Source organism: Chelonia mydas, chromosome 15, assembly GCF_015237465.2.
Source record: "Chelonia mydas isolate rCheMyd1 chromosome 15, rCheMyd1.pri.v2, whole genome shotgun sequence".
Lineage (NCBI taxonomy): Eukaryota > Metazoa > Chordata > Testudines > Cheloniidae > Chelonia > Chelonia mydas.
The window spans coordinates 29,955,585-29,981,116 of NC_057856.1; the positions used below are offsets into that span (position 1 = coordinate 29,955,585).

Here is a 25,532-nt window from a genome sequence, read left to right on the forward strand (position 1 = left end):
GGCAGAGGGGGCTGGTGGTTGGGAGCCTCTTGGGGGGCAGAGAGCGAGGGGGTTGGGGGCCTGTTGGGGGGGCAGAGGGGCTGGTGATTGGGAGCCTGTTGGGGGGCAGAGAGCGAGGGGGCTGGGGGCCTGTTGGGGGGGTAGAGGGGCTGGTGATTGGGAGCCTGTTGGGGGGCAGAGAGCGAGGGGGCTGGGGTCCTGTTGGGGGGGCTGGTGGTTGGGAGCCTGTTGGGGGGCAGAGAGCGAGGGGGCTGGGGGCCTGTTGAGGGGGAGCAGAGGGGGCTGGTGATAGGGAGTCTGTTGGGGGCCCAGAGGGCAAGGGGGCTGGTGTGTGGGTTGTTTGAGGGGGGTTGATGTGGGGAAGATATTTGTGAGGCACCAGAAGGGGGTGGGACTCATTGGGGAGACAGTCTTGTGGGGCTAGGGCTGAGGGGCTTGGTAAGGGCCCTGTGAGAAACAAAGAGGGGGAGATCAGAGCGGGCAGGCACCCCCCAGGGAGGGTTGAGCCCTCATCTAATACGTACAGGATGAGCTCTCTAGGTGAGGCTAGTAGCAAGTTTCCTCTGCACGTCTTAGTCTGGAATAATGACTACAGACAGCTGGATAAAGAGCTGGAAGGCAAGGTAAAATGGGCACCAGACCAACATATGGTGCTGTCCTTTTCTGAAACTACCCAAGGCAGAATACAAGATATCATAGACTGAAAATTAGATCAGGATAATAGATCATCTATATGCATTTTATGTGACATGGGGACTTAGAAAGTAACCTTATATCTTAGTTAAGTTTCTCTTTGTTAAACTTATTAGGGATTTATTTTTGTGGGGTTTTTTTACAGCTGTTTGTGATTAAAAGGGGATCACCTCAGGAAGGCACAGAGATTATACCTTTTGTCATGCAACTTCTGCATATTAAATTTCTGACTGTCTTTAAATAAAGCCAGATTCAAGGCACTGAGAGAGATACAGATGGATTGTAAAAAACTCTGTAGCTGACAGGAAAATGTTAGAAATCATTTGAATCAGGGCCAAAAGACAGGCAGATGTGATAGGCACTGATCCTTTTTGCTAGAAAAACAGCAAATAAGTACCACCTAGCTGGAGGAGAGGGCAACCAACACACAGTAAGGGTGTCAGCTACTGCCAAAGACAAAACACACATTGATTTTTTTTATCAGAATGTCACCCTCAGGCAGCCAACAGTTCACTGAAAATTGAGGGGGTTTATTTTTCTTTCTTTATATTGTGTTGAGCCATTTGTCTGTGGCTCAACACAGTACTGATCTGGTGGTAAGATTACTGCTGTGCAAAGATAGTCAACACAGTAATTTCCTTCCTTTTTAAGACACAAAGGGCTTATTTCAAGTGTAGTCCTCTGAGCTTCACTGGCTGCCTTAGAACATAGGAGCCCAGCAGCTTTGCACTTGATAGAATATAGAATCACAACTGTGGTAGAAAATAGCTGATCATCATGGCTCCACTGTAGAACAGAGAACACAAAAATCTAGCAGTCAGCCAAGAGCTGTGGTGAAAGTACCAGAGTTAAAAGAAAGGCAATAGGAGAAGCATTCAGAAATCTGCATCAGATCCCAAGCAACAAATTTGCTAGTGTAACTCAGGTTACCAAGGTACTATGGTGATAGCTGCTTTAGGAATACACAGAGAGAACTTTGAGGTTCAGTAGTGCAGGGTACAAACTGGCAGAAGCATAGCCTGTTTGCTTGTATTGTGCCTGAGACAGAGAGTATGTGTTCTGAACTCTTCAGCTAATGCTACCTTCCGATGCAAATCCTGATTGTCAGCCACAACTCCAGCTGTACACTATGAAACACTAGTATTGGCTTAAAGCGTACCTGTGGTGTTTCTTGAGAGTTTTGGAATGCTGTTACTGTCTCTAATTCATATAATCTTCAGTCTGTACTAAGGAATTCTCTATAAATGTTTTTGATCCCTTGGTTTCAGTGTTCATCTCTCTTTTAAGGTTATAGCATTATTAAAATAAACATTTGTAACTTAACAAAGATGATTTTACCACCTCAGTTTATTTTTATTATCTGTATTCTGGTATCACCCACAATGCATAAAGCCCTGTTTGTGCGCACAGTAGTCCTGTTCCCTGCCCAAAAGAGCTTACAATACGAGAAGGCAGGCAACATATGAAGGTTGGAAAGACCTATTCCATTAAGCCTGGAAACATCTGTCTTAAATGAAAGTTTTAAAAGGCATTCTGGGAGTACACTTCCTCTTACGTCTTCAGGACAAACTGCTTGCTGTGTGTGGCAGATGTGCTTTGATAGGGTTTGAGGGATTGAAAGAAACTCTAGCCAGATACAGTCAGCATATGAAATGATAAATGGCCATAATGTGCAGCTCCAGGTTAATCCTAGCAAAGAAATTGAGATAAGACTGTTCCAAAGTCCTTTAATTTTTTGTCACTGCAATAGGCATTGCAGTTTGGGGAAAGCAGAACTGAAGATCATATGAGCTGCAGCAATGAGATGAGGATGGTTTAACTCAGATTCCTTTATGCTCACTGCTTGGTGTTTTAAATGTAATGCTGTCAAATAACCATGTTAAGTTATGTAATAACTTTCTTTTCTTAGCCCACTCTTGACTTTTCCCATTTTCCTTTAGTTATAGATGCTCTTCTGTTTCAAATCTCTAAAGCTAGTAGTGAAAAATATATGTAAGGTATGAGTATGTTGTGCTTGCATGTTTTGGATATTTGTGCCCTGTGTAGTTCCATTTCTTAGTGATTTGTAGAGAATGCACTCACTCTCCATTGTTCTGTGTGTCAGTCAAATAGATGCTTTTTTAATTTTCATGTTCTTCCATATTCTTACCAAAAAAATACAAAATGTGCATTGTAAACCGTCACCTGCTCTTGAAATTTTTTTCTGATTTTAACCTGTTGGATAGCTTCCATTATACCTTCCAGTGGCCATTTAACTGGTGACTGCCCATGGTACAAAATAAAAAGAATGGAGCACTGTCTACTCCTCCTAAAAGAAACTGTTCATGAAGAAGCTGGGGGGGGGGAGGAATAATATAGAATGTTTGTTTTTCTTTCCCCCCCTTTTCCTCCCTCTCGCTTCCGTCCCCTTTTCCTGTCATGGTGACACATACCTCCCTTACCCACAATCACTTCTATGGTGCCCAATTCTACTCCTGTTTGACTTTAGTAGGGAGGTAGGATCAGGCTTTTAAGAAGGCAAATAGGCAATTCAATAGCAGTATCAAAGCAAGTCATGTAGGATAAGTAGTTCCAAGCAACAACCTGTTCTGTAGAAATACATGTTGAGCTATTACAGCTTATTGCTGAAAATCTTTGTTTTAACTTTCTTAAATGTGTTCTGATTTTACATTTGATAGCTAATGCTGAAGCTGCACTAACTCTTGATTACTCAACAGGATGTTGATCAGCGTGACCCACGGGGTCGGACCTTGCTGCACCTTGCTGTTTCCTTGGGATATATAGAGTCTGCCAAAGTCCTCCTTCGACACAAGGCAGATGTTACCAAAGAGAATGCACAGGGATGGACAGGTAAGAGATCAGCTCAAAGGCAGTTAATAGTTTTCACGTTAAACATTGAAGGTCTAAAATCTGTCTATATAAATGTCACCTTAGGACTGTGGGATGTGGCTGCAGTGTTCACTTTGCTTTGTTAATATTAAGCCTTGCCTGTGTTTGGGTTTCTTGCAGTTTTACATGAGGCTGTAAGCACAGGAGACCCGGAGATGGCATACCTGATACTGCAGCATCGAGACTACCACCAAACGTCTGCGACACTTGGAGGGGTTCCTGAATTACTCCAAAAAATTAATGAGGTAAATGCTTAGTGAGACCTGAATTGCATGCTGGTCAATTGCATCTGGAGGAATTGTTAGTCTGGTTCTAGTTTACTTAAATTAGCAACTTTAAAGTCAGGATGATGCATTGTTCAGTTCAATTTTGTGCCTATCAGCTCTATATAAACATATGGGAGACTATGAAGTTTTCTCTGTTTTTATTAATGATCTCGGGTCTTGGAGGAGGATGCTTATTCTTTCTATGTCAAAGGCTGAGAGTTATGTGCTTTTGTAGTAGAATAACAAATGACGAGTAATTCAGTAGAAAACAATGAAGAGTTAGACTGTTGCAGAACAGTGTTACACTCTGTGCCCATTAATTTAAATCAAATGACAAATATCAGCACATGTAAAATTCATACTTGTTGGTTTAATTGTGCTTCCTATCAGGAGCATCTCAAAACCTCTTTCTCTTGTTTCTAAAATGTACATGTGACATACTGTACTGAATATTAATCTAGTGTTCTCTCCCTTGGTGGTTCATTTGAATACTTTGTTTCTACACTAGACTTCTGATTTTTATGTGGAAATGAAATGGGAATTCACTAGCTGGGGTAAGTTTGGTTTTTTGGGGGATTTTTTAAATCTTTCTTACCTCTGAGTTTTAAAAATTCCTGAAATAAAAAGTATGTTTGCAAAGAAAACACAATTGTTGAGCCCTTACTCTCTCCCAACCCATATTTTTTCCCTTCAACTCACAAAGTCTTTTGAGATTTGAAGATTCCTTCTGATCACCTTAGCCTGCTGCGCAAACGGTACCCTTCCTTCAAATATCTCTTGTTTTAGTTTTTTTGTCTTTTAAAGGAGTATTGTGCTGAAGATTTTTCTAAGGCCATCCTGATATTTGGGAGACGTATAAGTTAAGACAGTTATACAAACATTATGCGTCAAGACATAAAATATTCAGGAAACTTATTCCTTTACACTGCAAAATAGCATTACAGGTTTTGACTTTCTCCAAACCACTACATATTTAGCCATTGCATGAGATGGGATACAAAATTGCATCAGGCCACTGGTCTGTTCTCATGGTTCGTTTCCCTATTGGGTTCATCAATAGATCAAGAATCAGTCCTGATAATCTCTCTGTTCTTTATTATCTAGACATTGATTCATAGGTTTAAGGCTAGAAGGGAACATTATAATATCTACTTTATGGCCTGCATAACACAGACCATAAAATTTCACCAAGCAGTTTCACCAAGCACATAACTTCTGGCTGAGTTTAGTCTTCCTACACTTGTCCTCTCTGTTAAGGATTTTTATATTTGCATCTGTGTATGTCATTATGTTTCTTTTATAGTTCCACTCGTTTCCAGAGTGTGTCCAAATGATATCTGTCGCATCTGGAAAAGTGGAGCTAAGTTACGCGTTGATATCACGTTATTGGGCTTCGAAAATATGAGCTGGGAACGAGGGAAACGTAGCTTAATTTTCAAGGGAGAAGGTAAATGGTTTAGTACATTTGATTCATTGATCATCAAATAGTACACAAACTACACTGACAGATTCCTAGTGTTACTAAAAAAACACATGTAATTATAAGTTTTATTTTTGCATGCTTTCACAGACTTACTTGTGCTGGGAAGTGCGTTTTCTGGGATTTCAGATCACTGGGCTAAGCAGAAGTGGTTGGACTTTCTGTTAAGAAAAATCTTCTGGAGCAAATATGAATCACTAGAACTTGACTTTACCCTTCTCTCCCACTCTAAACAAAAACAAAAAAGAAATCAGCTGTATTTTTCTTCTTAGAGGCCTGAATCTTCATTATTAGAGTCTCTTAAATCCATTATGCAAAATTATCATAAAAATGACTTGGGCGGGCAGGCACACAATCTGCTTGCCCATACTTAAAAACCTTGCTGTATGTAAGTGAGTGATTTAAAACTTTGCAAGGCAGCTTTAATTCTCACTTTAGTCTACAGTGTATGTCTTGGTCAGCTCTTCATCCTGAAGGTTTGTTCTGAAGTCTGTAGTCCATAAAATATATTCTTTCATCAGATACTGGAGGCTGGGCAGAACTAATTGAGATAAACCATGATGACAAAGTTGTCACAACAGAGCGTTTTGAAATCTCTCAACAAATGAAGCGTCTGACTTTGGGCTCTATGACACCAGAAAGAAAGGAGGTAGAAAGACGCCTTACATCTCCAATTATTAATACGTGCCTTGATACTAAAAATATTGCTTTTGAAAGGTAAGGTATTTAAACTTCTCTTAATAAACAGATCCTCCAGATATGAAATATGCAAGATTATTATACTTGCAATGTAGTTTTTAAAAGCCTGGTAATATGTATCTTAAAAATAAAATGGGATGTAACAATAACTGCATATCTTGTTCCATATAGACACTTTATAACCTCTCAGCTCATTACTTCTTGTCTTGCAAACAATTTCCATTTAGTGTAAAGTCCATTTGCACCATAAGACATGGTTTCCCATATTAGTGGGGCAAGGGTTATAAATTCTGATTTCAGATATGTCCAGTGGTTCCTGCTTATTTTGTGAAGCATATGTGCAGTACTGAAAAACCAATAATAGGATTTACAGCTTTTCTTGACTTATTTATTCTACTCTGGCTTTAGTTTAATCATATAAGTCTATAAGAATATCTCTAAATATGACCAATTAGAGAAGACAGCAAACTACTTCAAACCCTATTCCTCCTTTTGTTACATTCATAGAATCCTAGAATATCAGGGTTGGAAGGGACCTCAGGAGGTCAGCTAGTCCAAGCCCCTGCTCAAAGCAGGACCAATCCCCAACTAAATCATCCCAGCCAGGGCTTTGTCAAGCCTGACCTTAAAAACTTCTAAGGAAGGAGATTCCACCACCTCCCTAGGTAACGCATTCCAGTGTTTCACCACCCTCCTAGTGAAAAAGTTTTTCCTAATATCCAACCTAAACCTCCCCCACTGCAACTTGAGACCATTACTCCTTGTTCTGTCATCAGCTACCACTGAGAACAGTCTAGATCCATCCTCTTTGGAACCCCCTTTCAGGTAGTTGAAAGCAGCTATCAAATCCCCCCTCATTCTTCTCTTCTGCAGACTAAACAATCCCAGTTCCCTCAGCCTCTCTTCATAAGTCATGTGTTCCAGTCCCCTAATCATTTTTGTTGCCCTCCGCTGGTCATTTTCCAATTTTTCCACATCCTTCTTATAGTGTGGGGCCCAAAACTGGACACAGTACTCCAGATGAGGCCTCACCAGTGTCAAACAGAGGGGAACGATCACATCCCTCAGTCTGCTGGCAATGCCCCTATGTATACATCCCAAAATGCCATTGGCCTTCTTGGAAACAAGGGCACACTGTTGACTCATATCCAGCTCCTCGTCCACTGTAACCCCTAGGTCCTTTTCTGCAGAACTGCTGCCTAGCTGTTCGGTCCCTAGTCTGTAGCGGTGCATGAGATTCTTCCGTCCTAAGTGCAGGACTCTGCACTTGTCCTTGTTGAACCTCTTCAGATTTCTTTTGGCCCAATCCGCTAATTTGTCTAGGGCCTTCTGTATCCTATCCCTACCCTCCAGCGTATCTACCTCTCCTCCCAGTTTAGTATCATCTGCAAACTTGCTGAGGGTGCAATCCACACCATCCTCCAGATCATTAATGAGGATATTGAACAAAACCGGCCCGAGGACCCACCCTTGGGGCACTCCACTTGATACTGGCTGCCAACTAGACATGGAGCTATTGATCACTACCCGTTGAGCCCGACAATCTAGCCAGCTGTCTATCCACCTTATCGTCCGTTCATCCAGCCCATACTTCTTTAGCTTACTGGCAAGAATGCTAGTGGGAGTCCGTGTCAAAAGCTTTGCTAAAGTCAGGGAACAACACATCCACCGCTTTCCATTCATCCACAGAGCCAGTTATCTTGTCATAGAAGGCAATTAGATTAGTCAGGCATGACTTGCCCTTGGTGAATCCATGCTGACTGTTCCTGATCACTTTCCTCTCCTCTAAGTGCTTCAGAATTGATTCCTTGAGGACCTGCTCCATGATTTTTCCAGGGACTGAGGTGAGGCTGACTGGCCTATCGTTCCCTTCTTCCCTTTTTTTAAAGATGGGTGCCACATTAGCCTTTTTCCAGTCGTCCGGGACCTCCCCTGATCGCCATGAGTTTTCAAAGATAATGGCCAATGGCTCTGCAATCATATCCGCCAACTCCTTACATTAGTTTATCCAGGTGTTTAATCTGCATGGTCAAAGGAGCTCAAATGAGCTTGCTTTCTCTAGCAAGCATCTCTACTGTGCTGCACATTTTTGGAGTGTTCTGGGGTGCTATAAAGCAGTTGTTATAACTGCTGGAAGGCGTGTGGATTTTTTTTTTGTTTGGTTTTTTTACTGCAAGGAAGAAGAGTTTGTCAAAACATGGATGCAGAATTGTATCCACTGCGGGACAGCAGTTATCAAAGCTCACTAATTAATTCCACTGGATGTGTAAAGATTTTTTTGAATACTGAGATATACTTAAGGGGTAACATTTTAAAGTGTTTAAGTTCTAAGATTCACAGACTTTCAATGGGACTTAAGTTCCTAAGTTTCTAAATTTCATTTTGAAAATGGGACTTAGGAGTGTTTGAAAACATTACCCGACATTTCATAGATAAATGTTTCTTCAGCTCTACCAATCCAGTTCCCCAACTGTCAGCTACATGTAGCTCGTTGAAATAAAGCTCAGCAAGTTAGTAATGACTGACTGTGTGAAATGATGCAATGGTTTCCAGAAACTCCCAATTCCTAGCTGGTCAGGCATTCACATCACAAACGAAAGTCACAGTTCATTGGTCTCTGTAGTTAAGCCAAAGTCTGAATGTGAACAGAAATGAAAATACTCTGAGTCCTATGTTGGAAAAGGGTGTTGGTGTTTGCAGGGACAACTTATGTTATCACTGTACCTTTTCTCTAGAACTGTTACTTTTGGTACCTCTCAAAAACACTATTCAAGTGAAATGTTGTTAGGGAAAACAGAGGCTTAGGGCTAAATATAAACTGCAAATTCATAGACAATTGTGGTGTTTACTCTTTATCAGAAATACATCTGGATTTTGGGTATGGAGGACAGAGAAAGCAGAAGGTGTAAATGGTTATGAAGCAAAGGTAAAAAGCAATTATTTACAACTAAGATAATTCAATTAGCTATGAGATATAATTGTGATCTTCTGTATCCCCTATGTATCTTGGATTTTTGTAGTTTGCTTTGATATCTGTAACTTCTGTGTTTTTGCCACCAGATCTGTTTTTGGGGTGAGAAGTCTTGGAGAGGATACCAAATAGGAAGAGGGGTGTCCAGGGGTGAGAGCTGCGAGGGGTGAAGGGGAACATGGGATGACAGACGCCATGGAGATTGTAGCAGATAAGGGGGCAGGAGCTCAGGAAGTGGGGGTAGGAGCAAAAGCAGACAGGGAGAGGCTGCAGGGGAGAAAGGCAGAAGGGTATAACCACTAGAGAATGCTTTTTCCAGAACTTAGAGTTGAGCACTCAGAAGTTAGGAAATGCCACAGTTAAGGCCTCTGCATCCCTAATTTGTCTCTTTGTGCATATGCATGATGATTAGTCTAAAATTACATGATCATGTTTATTTTCTGCGAGATCCATTGCACAAGGTGAACCGTGCTCTGGGAATGAATCGGGGATAATGCATGTTCTCCTACTGTGCATAGAAAATCCTTGTTTCTGGTCTTGGCAAAGGCAGACTTGCCCTGCACATATCCATTCAGAATGCTGCTGCAAAGATAATTTCCCAGCCCATCACTTTGACCAACTCACCCCCATCTGTTTGTGTCCCTCCACTAGCTCTCCTTCTCTCTCTTGCATCAAACGTAAGCTACTTGTCTTCACTTTCAAAGCCCTTTTCCATCCCATGCCCACTCCACCTATCCTCTCTCATTCACTCTTGAAATGTTGACTGTCATCTGGACCTCTCTGCTGTTGACCATAAAGATACTATTGTCTCTCCTGAGAGAGGTGGCAGCAGTTAATGTAATGTGTTAAAATGGTTTAAATCTTTCCTGGAGGGATGCATCCTGTGAGTAGTGATGGGAAACTGCACCTCTGCCAATGGACCCTCCCTTGTGGAGCTGCACAAGGATCAGTTCTCTCTCCAGTCCTATTCATCATCTACACACATCCATTGGGTGAGCTGGTAAGGCAACATGGACCCCAGTGCCACCAATATGCAGATAATGGAGCTCTCTACCTTTCCTTCACCATGTGTCCATCCCACTGCCACAAAGACTGCCTAGGGCTTCGGTGAAATCCAAGGACAAAAAACAGCTGGCTGAAGATGAACAGAAGCAAGACAGAAGCTGTGCTGGTGGGCCGAGAAAACCATTTTGAATGATTCATAGCCCTTGTGCAGTCAATTTTGGTTGAAGGTACATAACCACAATTGGTCATTTCTGTCTTATAGCTTAGGAGGCTTCTGAATTCATCACTGAAGTGAAGTTCTCACATAGCAGCATCTGCAAGTAACTATTTCTACCATCTCCCATTGGCTAGGAAACTGGTGGACAGTGACCTGGCCTCAGTTATTTATGCCTTTGTCACCTCGTTTGGAGTACAGCCATTTGGACCATTTCCTGCACATGAAGCCTTCAGTGCTTAGGAAACTCCAGTTGGTATAGAACACTGCAGCATGTCTCCTCAGCAACACTGTGAACACATCAGACCCATCCTCAACTTCCGGTGCTAGCTTCCTATAAAATATTGAGTCAAGTTTAAGGTCTTGGTCCTTACTTTCACGGTACTCAGTGGCCTGGACCAAAGGTCTCTAAAAGATAACTAAAGCTCTGGGATGAAGACCATGGTTGACAACTCCACTCCTCTGGCATCATGTAACTTTCTACCATAAGAGTAAAGTGCATCTGTTCAGTAGACAGAGCTTTCTTGGAATTGCCCCAAGACTGTGGAATGAACTCCCCCAGAAACTAAGGACCATCCCAAACCTCACTACCTTTCATTCTCAGTGCAAGGTGTACTTCTTTGACCTTGCCTTCTCTAAAATAAATCAGTAGTGGTGTGTATTATAAAATCCCAAACACAATCATCCCCTGCACACACTCCTTCCCCTGGGGAGAGGATGAGGGACCAATTATCTGTCCATTATTAGTCACATTGCTGTAAGCACTCAGATACTATGGTGATGAGCATGGAAGAAGAACCTGTGTAGAATAGAATCTAAAGGACCTCTGCTTCATCTGTTGCTAAAGTTAAAAGGGGATTCTGGTGAATGAGGGCAGGGAACTGCCGGAAGAGAAAACATGACTAGCGGTTGAATGCCACTCTGGAGAATTGGTTTCTGTTTGGAGAATTGGATCCCTGTCTCTTTCACAGAGTCCATAGCATCATATGGGCAAGTCAAGTAAACAAACCTTTTCACTCATAGTCGCTAACTGTTCCTCATTTTTGAGTGCCTAACTTGATAGCCAGGTATTTTATTTAGTTTTTGTTTGTCGTTTTTGCAGAAGAGCTGAGAACCCAAAACGACACCTGAGGTCAATGGGATAGGTACTCTGAACATAGCACTTTCTAAGTACTCTAAAAAATTGGGTCCTTGACTTGTCAAATTGGGCACTCAAAATTTGTTGACGCTTCTGACCTTAATTGCCCTGTGCTTTAGATCCCCGTGTGTAAAATGGGGATAATGCCCACTCAGGTCACAGGGTTGTTAAGATAAATTCATTAATCTTTGTAAAGAACTAAGATATTGCAATGAGAGCACCATGGAAAACCTATGAAGAAATTCTAATTTACCTTTGTTTGGTGAAGGATTTGGATGGTATGTAGTCTACTGCATTAGTTACTGTACATTAAATGAGGAATAAAATAAACAATGAATAGCTTCCCATTCAATGAGCACTGTCCATCCCGGGTGGGATGTGACCGTGTAATTAAACTGTAACATAATGTAGATGCTCAAGGGGGCCAATTTAAGGTTTCCTTAATTCTGGCATTTCTTGACTTCTGAGAGTTGGTCTTTGCAGATTTATTGTTCTTTTAATGTGGTATGGGGTTTTTTTTGTTTAAGTGTAGTGGCTTAAACCTGTACAATCGACCTGTGTGAAACTGAATTCATTTGAAGGTCTGGTATAGTAAAAAAAAAAAAAAAAAAAAATTGGTAATGTAAATGGAACCTTCTCACCCCTCTGGTTGCTTGGAGTCAAACCAACAAGGTTTGAATCATATCACTACTGCGGAACCACTCCTAAGTATGAGAGCACACTGGTGTGAGAGCCGGAGTTCCTTCTAGTTGTTGCATAATCAAAAGAATCATCAGCTAAATTCCATCTGCAGAATTTTATCAGTTACTTCTTAAGTAGAAAGAGAGAGAACACAGCCGCAGCCTGACTGCTCTTCCCCGTCCCTCCTCTCTCAAAATTAACACAGAACGGGGGAATTCTACACTTCCTCAGCTTAAAGTGCCCATCCAATCTTTCAGCTGGAACCAACTTCATTAACAGGAAATTTGTCTGCAAGCACCTGAATCTTCTCCCAAGAGTCTCTGCAAGGGCCTGACCCAGTTCTCACTGAAGTCGATGACAAAACTGCTTTGACTTTTGCTGCTGTAGGATTGGACCTAAATGATGACTCGTGCTAGCTAGTTTTCCTTTAATGGATTCTTGGATAGATATTTTTATACTGATTTTAGCAGCTTGCCCAGCAGATGGCTGTCTAGCTCAGCATTAGCATGGGACTCTGTCAAAATGACATAACAATACATATGTGTAACATTTTCAGCACTTCATGGGAATGTGAGTTAAATAGGCAGATCACACAATCATGTTTCACTGATTTCCGATATATTAAAGGTAGGCAGATTCTTGCTCCTCCTCTTTCCCGTGTCTCTTGGTTTAACTTTTTGAATTTGTTGCTTGGGCATCTTTAAAGATGCTACTTTTCTTATCTTTAATAGTTGTCAGTGGGCCCTGGTCTATGACTGGAACCCCTAGGCGTGACAGTAATACATATGATAGATGATAATAATATCCTTTTTAAAGGTCTATACGGCAAACAATGTGAATGTAGTCACAAAAATCCGAACAGAACACTTGACAGAAGAAGAGAAAAAAAGATATAAAGGTAACTTCCCATAGGTTAAGATCTTTGTACAAAGAGGCAGGACATAACCTTTGTGCACAACACATACATGGTGCAGAGTAACCAGGCAGGTTACTCTCACTTGCCTCTGAACCTGCTCTAGCTAATTCCAGTTGTTGTGTACTTGAGGTGGCTTATTACTTGGCTCTTTGAAGTTCTAATGTAAGTGTGAATGATTCGGTGTAGTTTTGATTCTATTTATTGGGGAAAGGTGTTTGAAAATTAGTGTCAGTTTCCTTTAAAGCAGGGGTGGGCAAACTTTTTGGCCTGAGGGCCACATCGAGGTGCAAAACTGTATATGGAGGGCTGGGTGGGGGGGGCTGTGCCGCCCCCCCCAACAGCCTCGTCCCCGCCGCCATCGGACCCCTCCCACTGACTGCCCCCCTCAGAACTTCCCCACCCATCCAACCCTCCCTGCTCCTTGTCCCCTGACCGCCCCCTCCTGGGACCCCTGTCCCTAACCGCCCCCCGGGACTCCGTCCCCTATCCAACCCCCCTGTCCCTTGACAGGCCCCCAAGCACCCCACCCCCTATGCAATCCCCCCTGTTCTCTTCCCCCCCCACCCCCAAACCTCTGCCCTATCCAACAGCTCCCTGTCCCCTGACTGCCCCCCTGGACCTCCTGCCCCATATCCAACCCCCCGACCCCCTTACCATGCTGCTCAGAGCAGCATGTCTGGAGTCGCGCCGCCTGGCCGGAGCCAGACACGCTGCCCTGCATGAGCGTGCAGCCCCGCCACCCCAGAGTGCTGCCCGCGTGGCAGCGGGGGAGGGACAGCAGAGGGCTAGCCTCCCTGGCGGGGAGCTCAAGGGCCAGGCAGGACGGTCCCACAGGCCGTAGTTTGCCCACCTCTGCTTTAAAGCCTCAAAAGGTGGTACCCTCCCCCATGGCTTCATTTTCTGTCCATGCATAATCTCTGCCCTGAAGGCCTCTGTACTTTCACTTCATGCATGTTCACTTTACCTGGGTTAAAACTATAAGACATCTGCGTTATTTTTGTACTCTTAATTCTGGGGTGCGTATTGAGATTATGCTAGAAAGTGCAAGCGAGACCATAACCTTGTGTGAGGAAACAACTGCCTCTCAGCAGTCTTCAGACACTCCCAGAAACGAGGCGTGGTGGACAATGATGATAAATTTTAGATGCCCCTGATGTTAGTGTCCTTAAAATAATAATCCCTTCCCTCTCATCTTGAACCCATTTTATTCTTAAATCTTGGGCTTTTCTAGCAAAGGGTTAATCGAAAACCAGCCTTGCCACAGTTGTCCCGCATTGAATGAGCAGTGCAGACAAGGCTCTGTTCACCTTCTCACTATGGAGCTGGGGCTTCCCTTGTCACAGAGCCTGAGCGATGCATGTGCACTTCTGTGTTAATTAACTCTGCTAATGAGCCTATTCCTCCCTGCTCCCTTTTTCTCCAGCTGACAGAAATCCACTGGAATCTTTTCTTGGTACTGTAGAGCATGAGTATGGTGCACAGGTGAGTAAAATCTTCAGTGACTTTAAAAGCAGTCACTGCAGTGTTGAGAAGTAACTCGAATGAGTTACGTGGATCTTATGCCACAGCCTCATCAAAACTGTTTCTTCAATTCTAGAAACGTAGTTCAAACGCTGGGTTCTAGATTTACACTTGAGAGTTTTAATCCCCCCACCCCACCCGTTGCTGTAAGAGCGTAATGGTACCTTTCCTTTTGAAGAAGCTCATGACTGGGGGAGGGTCATGGAATCTGGAAGGAAGAGTGGGAAACTGGGCTGCTGGAGTGAGATGAGAATCTGAGGGTTTGCCATGGGCTTCTATTCTTACCCTTTCCCCCTCTCCCACCCCCCCCCCCCGCCCCCAAAAAGAAGAAGACTGGAATAACCAAATGTACTGAAACTATAAGTTTGCAGACCTGCAGCAGCTTTGGGCTGAGGACACGATCTTTCAGTGGTGCCCCAGCAATACTAAGAGGTGACGGGGTACAAGTGCTGCAGCAGCATGCTGGCATATAGCAACTTTGAGAAAGGGGAGTAGTCCTTGGGTTCTGTGCGGAGTGTGAATTATTGATGTTACCAGCTCTGCATAAGAGAGAATGCTTTTACATCTGTACAGGTTTAAAGATGAGTAGGTAATGGATTACCAGCTGATGGCTCTGCCATGAGTTTGGCTGAGGATCTTGCATGGGATGGTTAGGTACTCGGCCTTCTTTGAATTTGAAGTCCCCACCATAATACTGGCTACTCTGAATAATGCAGAGCCTGGGACTGCTTTATATTATGTATTCAGTGTAGTTGTAGCCATGTCGGATCCAGGATATTAGAGAGACAAGGTGGGTGAGGTCACATCTTGTATAGGACCAACTTCTGTTGGTGAGAGGGATAAGCTTTTGAGCCACACAGAGCTCTTCTTCATAGTTTCTAACTTTGATGTGTTAAATCCTCACACCACTCTAGTTTGGCTACATTTTTGTAGGTAGACTCTCCTGTCTTCGTAAAGCATTGTAAGATCTACAGTCTGCATGAAAAGCACTTTATTAATGTGTAGATCTGTCTTTTAGGCTGTTGTACCTGTGTGTTCATTTCACTGCTGACTTTCGGTTTAGGTAAAATGTGCTGCTTTATGCAGTTGTCACTTAGATTGCACTAGATTTTGAGTTACCAGCTGAAGCTTTCTGTAGGAGGGGTTGATGGCTACCTATTATGTACTGTTTATTTTTACAGGACCTCACAACAGAGTATGCCACCATGAATAACCCTACAGCCATTACTCTGGAGGAATATTTTGACCCGAAGTTTGATCTGAAAGATAGGGACATAGGAAGACCCAAAGAAGTCACTATTAGAACACAGAAGTGAGAAATGTTAATGTATAACTTGAAATGATCTTTCCTTAAACTCTTCCTGTTTGAGGTCTACCTGCTTTGATTCTCCTCCAGTGTTTTGCTTTTAGAAATCCTATTGTAAATTTCTAATACAATTCACTTTATTCAGGGAGCGGGGATTGAATTAAGGGTGGCATTTTCAGAAGCACTCAATCTTGGCCTGCCCATGCTCCCTATAAAACCAGTGGGAGGAGAGTTAAGCAAATGCTAACCATTTTAGTAAAATCCTACCCTTTATACAAGTGAATGGTGCCCGTCTGTCCGAGGGCTCTGGAGGCTGAAGTCTATCAGCAAAGCAGACGTAACACAGAGTGTACCAACACTAGCTTTTCTCATACTGTGCCTCAAATCTGACTGGGAGTGCAGTTTGGTCTTTGTGTGTGGCTGATCTCCAGCCTCTGAGACCTCCAACAAGGGTGACAGTTATGAGGTTTGATTTCTGTGATGCACACATCTCTCTGCTGGCAACTAGACTGACACCACCTTCTCACTGCCTGCATTCTAAGCCATTCTTAGATGGTAATTATTCTTGGTCCTTACTGCTTACCAGGGTTATAGTTCATCTAGGCCACAGCTTCAAAAAGAAGCTATGTATCCCAGTATGTGCCAGAGCCATATAATTCATTTTCCAACCCGAGTGGTATTGTCATTAGCCTAATCCTGTGTGTATTTTGCTACACGTATAATACAGAAGTGAAAACTCTTCTAATATCCTTGTGTATAACTCACTGTTACAGGTTTAAAGCAACCTTGTGGATGTGTGAAGAATTCCCCCTCTCTCTCATGGAGCAAGTCACTCCAATCATTGATCTGATGGCCAGAGCTAGTGCTCATTTTGCTAGACTTAAAGACTTCATCACTTTGGAATTTCCACCTGGATTTCCTGTCAAAATTGGTACCGTTCTGCAGTCTTTTGCACTTAGATTCTTTCTTCATTTCCATTTTGCTTCTATTCTTGTTCTCCAACCACAGCACAAAAGTTTAAAAACGGGGACAAAAATTAATATACAGTTCAGTTCCTAAAAATCCCACCTGTCGCCACATCCATCTCCCAGTCAGAGAACCTGGGAAAACAGCTGAGCCTTACCATATATCTGGATGGTCCTTAAATCTAAGCTCAGAAGGACCAAGTGGGGAAGTGGATTCCAAAGGAAAAGACACCTCGCTAAGAACTAGCTATTGCTAGTCCCTTCTATTAGCACTAGTGCCTTGCATAACTGCAACTGTTTCAGTATCTCAAGAGACCACCTCTCTCCTCACAAAGCTGGGACTCAAATAATTGGGGCTTTATAGAACAAAATCAACATCTTAAACTTCACTAAGGTGGCCCCGGTAGGCAAGAAGCAAGGTGTGCTTTGCTCTCTTCATGGAGCTGTGGCTTAATAAAGGGCCACCACTGCATTCTACATTAGCTGAAACTTCCAAATGGCATCAAGGCGTGTCCCTGTGAGGAGTGAATTGCAGTGATCAGCACCGGGTGTACGGGGGGGAGGTGGGTTGGTTGACTGTTCTATGAATATAATGCATGTCTAAAAATTTCACTTGCACAATGCTAAGTTATGAGACAGACGGACTACTGAAATTTCATTCTGTGGGAAAGTGAGGTGCAGTTCACTGTGCGGTTACATAACATCTGTGAAATTTATCTATTTAAGCATGTATAAAAACCCATTGCAGCTGCTGTAACTGGAAACGTGTGTGGCTCTGCTGTGTCTCACACAAATCTTGTACTTCTTCCATTTACAGAAATTCCCTTGTTTCATGTGCTTAATGCTCGAATTACATTTGAAAATGTTAATGGCTGCAGGACAGCTGAGGAAATTTCATCACAAACTGCTGAAGGTGCACAGGGTGAGTTGGGTAAGAAGGTGTAAAGCTCTGGTGGGTTTATGCGAGGGCTTTGTTTGTGTATTTGCTATCAGTGGGATTTATAGAATAAAGCAAACCTGTAGGCTGTTTGGACTTGAACTGAAGAGACTACAGTAGGTGGTAGTTCTTACCGTAACTGATCTGGAAAGCCATATGTGTCGTAAAGTATCTCAGTGGCTAGAATGTATTCACCGATCAGATTAACCCATTCTCACTTCAAAACCCCCACCCAATTGCCTGTTCTAGGATAACTCCTTGGGTACTGGAGACTAACATTCTTGCCTTTGTTTATACAAAACCTATGTATGTGAGAAGTACAATGGTAAATCCTCAGCAGTGGATTTGTTTCCATGCTAATATAGAATGGGCTACAATGGGGACGGTGTGCACGATAACGGGGAAACAACATTACATATGTATAATGCATTCCCCTGTGAGCTTCTGACAAACTCTTCTGCTAGGAATCAGCAGCCTTAGTGGTAGGTTGGCTGCACTTCAGTGTTTCTTAACTTTTTGGCAAACTTGCCTCTCTTTTGTTTTTACTTATCAAAGTACAGTGTAGCCTGCTTAGTTCTTTGGTGCCACATGTTGGTTTTCCCTGCTGCAAAAGTTGTTGGCACCATGTTCATCTATCTTCTATTTGTTCCTGTACCTTGGCTGCTATATAAGCCTCTCCGGACCCCATTCACATCGGATGGATGTACTATGGGTGGTTCGTCTGAACCAAAGGCCAAGATTATAAAAGGGTTAAAAAAAGAACTAGATAAGTTCATGGAGGATCGGTCCGTCAGTGGCTATTGGGCAGGGATGCAAAACTATGCTCTGAGGTATCCCTAGCCTCTGTTTGTCAGGAGCTGGGCATGGCAACAGAGGATGGATCACTCAATGATTCCCTGTTCTGTTCATTCTCTCTGGAGCACCTGGCCTTGGCAGACAGGATACTGGGCTAGATGGACCATTGGTCTGACCCAGTGTGGCCATTCTTGTTTTCTTGGGGCTCTTGTTCTGGCTTATTTATATAAATAAAAGTGGGCTTTGGGAGTTGATTTTTTGGATTAACAAGCTGTAAGCATACAATACAGTATATCTTTAACTACCTTTTTAGCTTCTAAAGCCTCTAGCTTTGAGGTCGACCAGTCTGTGTTTGAGATCCCCAAATCTTATCACACTCAGCATGATGGTAGAAATGTGCGTGTGCAAGATGAAGATAATGAAATAATGCAGTTTGCTATTCAGCAGAGTTTGTTGGAGTCCAGTGGGAATAAAGTAAGTCTGTACTGCCAGCTGGTCAATGTTCTTTCTTTTTCTAGATACAGTGTAGTATGTCTCCTTTTCCCTCAGTCCTAGTTTTGACTTGGAAAAATTTACTTGGCTAGTTTAAAAATGAAGTACCAGTTTACCAAAGTAATCATACACCTAATACAGAGTTAGCTTCTCTTTTCAGCTTTATATTATCCACCAAAGCAGTATTTCTTTATTTTAACATGAACTGTATATAGCAAGACACGTCTCTAAACTCATACCAAGGAATTTATAGCTTCTACAGGAATGGATGACAGATCCCTGTAATATTGCAGTTTTCAAAAGAATCTTAACACAGAAAGTTTTTGAAACTTGTCACAGCAAATATCAATGAGATATTCATGTTTGACTTAGAAATGACTTTCAAATATGACTTGCATTGCTAATTCCTTCATCACTGTGGTCCTTCCCCCAGGAAGCCTTAGGAATGCACTCCAATGGAGCAGTTGCTTATGCGCAGGACTTTAATATACAGTATCAAAGGTAATTTCAACTTTTCTAAAATTCTTAAATGCGCTAGGCCAAATATTTGGGCCAGAGTGTAAATACTTCCAACAGTAGCCCACAGGCATGCTGCACTTTGTATAGCCACGTAGAACAGCACACAGGCATAAAAGGCAAGGCACAGCAGAAGAATAGAAGCCTAGATCACTTATTTTGTGGTACTGCTAGTCCGCAAGAAGAACCTCAAATGAGTCTCCTGGTATAGTAGAATATGGCCTTGCTAGTTCAGTCTCAGGATTGGAATTTGGGTTTCTTTGACCAGCCCTGGAACACCCTCTGATCAAAGGATCCTTTATCGAACTAGATCAGAATTCAAGATTCTCTTTTTCTCCTTCAACAGCTGCTAATGTGACCCCTCTACCAAGTGTCATCACCCTTATTTACCACACGCTGGACACTTGAGAATTTTTATGTTTTGTCCCAAACTTAAGTTGCCTATTGCAAATTTAGGAGCAAATTTTTAATGGCCCTCTGAAAACAGGCTGCAGTATCTTAGATTCTTCCTCTTGCCGACGCAAACAAGCGTTTGTGCAAAGCGCAAAGAATATCTCACCGTCAGCTCTGCACACGCAGATGGTTGTGCTTACGAACTTGGTGAGGGCACACTCAGAGGCTGCTGGAAACAGCCATTAGGGAGCAGATCTTCCATAGCAGGCTCTCAGGAGCTTTCAGAGAAAAATGGATTTCATGTTTGGAACCTGTATGACTACTACTCCTTCGCAGAACACAACCCTCTCTGTAATGGTCCTGGGGGTTGCTTTCTTCCCCTTCAGGAAAGAGGCTCTCTGGCAGTTGGAGAGTCTTCATGGAGACACTGCTTGAAAACTGATAGGAAGAAAATGAAGTAAAATGGGATATGTACCTCTCAGCTCCTGAAACTGTATTTCTCTCTCACCAGGGCACTTCAGGAGAGCTTTGTTATGAGTTCAAGTACTCCCCATTTTAGCACCCCAAATGAGTCTTCCAGTTTTGATAAAGACTTACAGCTTGCTATGGAGTTGTCTGTCAGAGAGCAGCAGGAGCAGGAGAAAAGGCGTCGTGAAGAGGAGGAAGAAGAATTTCAACAAGCTTTGCAGCGCTCTCTCACAGAAAAATAGATTCCTCCTTCGATCCTCTGAAATAGGGGTGCCTCAATGTGTGTGATGCTGAGGGCTGCAGTAGCTAGGAGCCTGAGGACCACTCTTGGGTTGCATAAGTAGAGGATGTCCTAGCCACCTTTTAATTGTCACCTTTAACATAGAGATGTGGCCCAGAGATGCTACAGCTCTCGGCATGCAGATCTCCATCTTGATCCAAGCACCCTGGTGTGTTGTGTGTGGACACCTGTAGTTTCTATGGGCTGCTACCTCCATGATTAAAGGTGAGGGCAGCGGTAGAATTCCAGGAGCTATATTTGCCTCCCAGGCCATGTCCTGTTCAAAAATGTCATAAAGGGAAGAGAGAGAGAAATATATTAAAGAACTGGAAACCTTGCCTGGGCTATATATGTAGGAGCACAGCAATGTTTGAGAACCTGATACATAGAGAGTTCAGAAGAGAAACTTCCTTATTATCTACCAAAGAAATATTAATCTGTTCAGTCTTTTCTAGTAATTGAATGCCAGTTACTGTTTCTTTTCTAAATAGAGAGGAGAATGTGCAAAGTAGTCTTTCACTCCAGCGAGTGTTTTCCATTAGATTTGGGTGCACGTGGCTAAGGATATTTCCTCTCTGCAGTTCCTGAGCATTTAAAATGCAGCTATGCTTATTAATATGGTTGATTTTTAAACTTGAGTGAATTCAGGCTAGAGGTGCATTCAAGATAAAACTAATGCTCTCTGGACAAGAGCAAAAAAGATAGCTAAGAAGTTTTTTTCCCCTTGAAAAGGGACTACCTGCTCATTCAAATAGAGGTTTCTCTGTAGTGATTCAAGACCAGCTTAGTTCACACAATCAAAGAGGGCAGCAAAAAAATACATAACAGAAATAGGTGCTTTTTTTAAAAGATCAGTTTTTACTTTTTTTGTGAAAGAAATTTACACTGATTTGGAGGTAGTGTGCTGAATTCATACAGAGAAATTAGGTGAAATTTTCATGTATGCCTATTAGTAAGTTCTGCCATCTCAAAGGGAAATACAAATATTGCTTTTTTAAAAGTCAAATGTAAATCCTTCATGTGAATACATATTTTTTATCTTAATCTTTTTATTGATTTTTAAGACAAACCAATTCAATACAATTGCACTCATAGGGAATAGTATCATTAGCAATACAGGAGTGTATTTTTACCAAGTTTTCTCAGGTCTTTATTCATACTATATATTTTTAGTTCTTTTGTCTTCACTTCTGTGTAAATGTACACAGCATATACGCTGTGATTGTCAAATGCACTCCTCCAGTACACACTGTACAACCATAGGAAAGCCTTATTGCAGTGAAACATATTACTGAGCAATATTTCCTACTTATAGCTGGCAGAAGTGCAAAGAAACCTATGGTACATGTGGTCTTATCCTGCATTTGTTACTCAGGCAAAACACAGAGCTGCCTCTGGCTCTGTGATAGACTATTAACCAATCTAACTTGCAATAAAATGGACATGATCACCATCAGTAAAAGGTAATTTAGAACTCCATTTCATACCATATAATCATCCATTGTTTGATGTAGCAATCAGATTAAAATTCCTTGTATGCACACTTGTGCCAGTATAATCTGTGCCATGTTTGTTTCAGACTATGCAGCTTGCATTTCATAAAACTTTAACTTCATCCCTAAATAGCTTATTTGGTATTAGCAGCAACACTGTCATTTGCTTACCCAGAAGCAGCTATACTTGGGAATTGTTGCTCCTCTTTGAAAAGAGAATTGCTGTAAGTGTCACACCTTGTTGGGGTTGTGAAATAACAAATAAAATAATTCAGTTTTTTTTCCTCATGTGGAAATAAAGAGCATTGCTCCCTTTAAGAGCATTTGTCTGGCACTCTGATTACTAATAGAAAAACAAGATCTCAAACCCAGCTTCACCCCAGCAATTTAGTTTTTGTGCTTTGGTCACCATAAACTAAATAAAAAGAAAAGGAGTACTTGTGGCACCCTAGAGACTAACAGCTGTAGCTTACGAAAGCTTATGCTCAAATAAATTTGTTAGTCTCTACAGTGCCACAAGTCCTCCTTTTCTTTTTGTGGATACAGACTAACACGGCTGCTACTCTGAAACCTGTCATAAACTAAATGTTCATTTGCTTCTTACTCCCTGAAGAATCCTCCCAACTGGGAGTGGAAACTGGGGGGGATAATAAGTGTTTGTTAAGCACGTACATTTTATTCTAGGCAGAGCTGGCACCAACAACCATAGGTCAGGTTGCAGAATACTTGCCATTATAAAATGCTGTTTTCAGTTGCTGTACAACTGTGACCATTTGGACTGAAACTTACCATGCCTGGTGTCTGCCTTAGGCCAGATTACTATCTTGTTTTTTAAGATTCAGCGCTTTTTGAGAACAAAGCTTGTAGGTGGGGGAAAATGTTGGTAAAACTGTTAAAATCATGGGTTTCAGAGTAACAGCCGTGTTAGTCTGTATTTGCAAAAAGAAAAGGAGTACTTGTGGCACCTTAGAGACTAACCAATTTATTTGAGCATAAGCTTTCGTGAGCTACAGCTCACTTCATCAGATGCATACTGTGGAAAATACAGAAGATGTTTTTATACACACAGACCATGAAAACATGGGTGTTTATCACTACAACAGATTTTCTCTCCCCCTACCCCACTCTCCTGCTGGTAATAGCTTATCTAAAGTGATCACTCTCCTTACAATGTGTATGATAATCAAGGTGGGCCATTTCCAGCACAAATCCAGGTTTTCTCCCCCCCTCCGCCTCCCCCCTCTCCTGTTGGTAATAGCTTATCTAAAGTGATCACTCTTTAACTGAGAAGCTCTACTTCCTCCATGCTCTGGAGCAGGGATGTATGCATGGCCTTGGGCTTGGGAGGTGATACTTGCTGCTCTTGGCAAAATCTGGCCAAATTTGCCCAGGTTGTAAGCATCTGAAAAAAGCCAGCAATTCCCACATACACAATAGAGGCTTATCATTAATTAGCAACTACCTTCTCTGCACTGAGTGTCCTTGATTGCTCTAGCCTTGGGCTGCAGGAATTAAGCAGCACTTGCACTGTGTTTACTCCCCCCAGTGACTGCAGCGGGACTGGACACAAGAGCTGAGAACAGGGAGACTCTCTCTTGCTGGGGTGCCCAGAGAATGTAGAAAAGAAACACCCTCAGTGGGACTGAGACAGGAGCTGGGATCAGGGGGGTTGGAGTGCTGGGACAGGATCGGACTAGGAAAAGAGCGGGCCTGGGACTGGCTGGAAAGAGGGGTTGAAGACTAGCTGTGCCTACACTTCTGAATTGACTGTAACATTGTTAGCCCCTGCTGGGCCCAATGACACAATTTCCAGCCCTTGTTTGATTTTTTTCAACCCTGTCTGGAACTCCCTCTCCTTCCCCACCTCCTGGGATGAGCAGCCAATCGGGGCTGCTGAAAGAGGCAGGTCAGAGCGCTCTCATGAGGAGTTCGGGGGTAGGAAAGGGGCCAGCTGACAGCATTCTCAAAGCACCGGGGAGGACGACGGGGAGCAGAAACAGCCCAGCAGCTCTGCTGCCTCCTGTGAGCAAAGGGTCCATCTGCTCTGCCCCTCTCCATCCTTGCAACAGCAGGCTTGAGAAGGGGAAGAGAGGGTGAGCCCCTGGAGCTCCCACTAATGGAAGGGTGAAGAACCCCTGGAGCTGCAGGAGGGGCAGTGATGAACTCGGGGGTGGGCAAAGTTGAGATGAAGGTTGGGATGGCATAACTAATTGCAGGGCTGGGGGATGGGCATGCGAAGGGCACAAAATAAACTAGGATTTTTGGGTTTGGGGGGAAGCTGGAGGTGCTGTACCATGAGGCAGCCCTTCATACAAATTTGGAATTTGATTTTTAATTGGGTTTTCTGGTGAGAATTCAAATTGCTTTTCTCTGTCATTGTCACCCATGCACATTGGGGGTTGGCAGGGGTCGTTCAAAAACTGAGACCAAAAAACAGTGTTGTTTTTTATTTATCTTTCATTTTTCATTTTTGGGAGGTCTGACTCAGGATTTTTGAACTGTCCAACTTTGGAAGGCATGTAGGGTGACCAGATGTCCGGATTTTATAGGGACAGTCCTGATTTTTGGGCTTTTTCTTATATAGGCTCGTATTACCCCCCGACCCCCACCCCTGTCCTGATTTTTCACACTTGCTGTCTGGCCACCCTAAAGGCATGCGATGAGTGAGGCAGGGACCTACCCGGAGAGAACTGGTCTTGTGGCTAAGGCAACTGAATCATGGTGGAGAATTGGTACTATCCCTCCTCTGAAAAAAGCCCAAGGTTAACTGCTGTTGTCTAGCTTTTTTTTAATGATAGTTACTAATTAGTAAAAGCATCAGCAGTGTAACCTGCTCATGTAATTCACTGTATGTTCTTAAGGTGTTTAAAAAAACCAAATCGCAACTTCTTGTGTGGCTGCTGCATGTTTCTAAGAGCAAAGTGCCTTGCTCTGTTGGGATAGAAATTGTTTTTCTCAAGTCAAAGATGTTAAGCCTTGGAGTCTCCTGACTTTGTTAAAGGCTTCCTCTAAATGCTATAAATCTAGTTCATTCACACAGTTTGATTTCTTGAGCTCAACGCCTGTTTGTTCAGTGCATTTCTTTTCCTGTGCAGCTGTCGGAAATCACTGTGCATACTAATGATTTAATAACTCCTACCTTGAAGCATAATAACTGAGGTCTGATATTTAAGATTTTTTTGCTTTTCTATGTTTTTGATGATGTACCTTTTGCTTAAAGGAGACATTTTCATATACAAAGCTATCAAATATGCAGTGTTAGTCTAAGAGAATTACCTTAAAAAACTGACACACATAATCCATGCAGACATTTTTGGGTAACTTTGAATCTTCTGTTTTGAAACCCTTTGTACAGCACAAATATTCTCAGAGTAAATGAGAAGCATTTTAGACCCTTAGAAATATAGTGCTTTT

At 42.6% G+C, this 25,532-nt stretch overlaps 1 protein-coding gene across 4 annotated transcripts; it reads left to right on the top strand.

Annotated features, from left to right (window-relative positions):
* Positions 1–5: 5 nt before the first annotated feature.
* ANKRD13A (ankyrin repeat domain 13A) lies at positions 6–22,436 on the top strand. Of its 4 annotated transcripts, none has more exons than XM_043529566.1 (15): positions 6–623; positions 3,411–3,543; positions 3,703–3,827; positions 4,357–4,402; positions 5,152–5,295; positions 5,850–6,045; positions 8,887–8,953; positions 12,853–12,934; positions 14,376–14,434; positions 15,655–15,785; positions 16,553–16,710; positions 17,562–17,675; positions 18,790–18,950; positions 19,402–19,469; positions 20,389–22,436. In XM_043529566.1, the coding sequence occupies exons 1-15, from the start codon at positions 528–530 to the stop codon at positions 20,585–20,587; spliced, it is 1,779 nt and encodes a 592-aa protein (XP_043385501.1). In that variant the 5' UTR covers positions 6–527; the 3' UTR covers positions 20,588–22,436. The 4 variants fall into 4 exon arrangements, with proteins under 4 accessions (XP_043385501.1, XP_027676606.1, XP_043385503.1 ...); XM_027820805.3 differs by having other exon boundaries at positions 17,562–17,666; XM_043529567.1 differs by lacking the exon at positions 6–623 and adding an exon at positions 2,625–2,690.
* Positions 22,437–25,532: the final 3,096 nt, after the last annotated feature.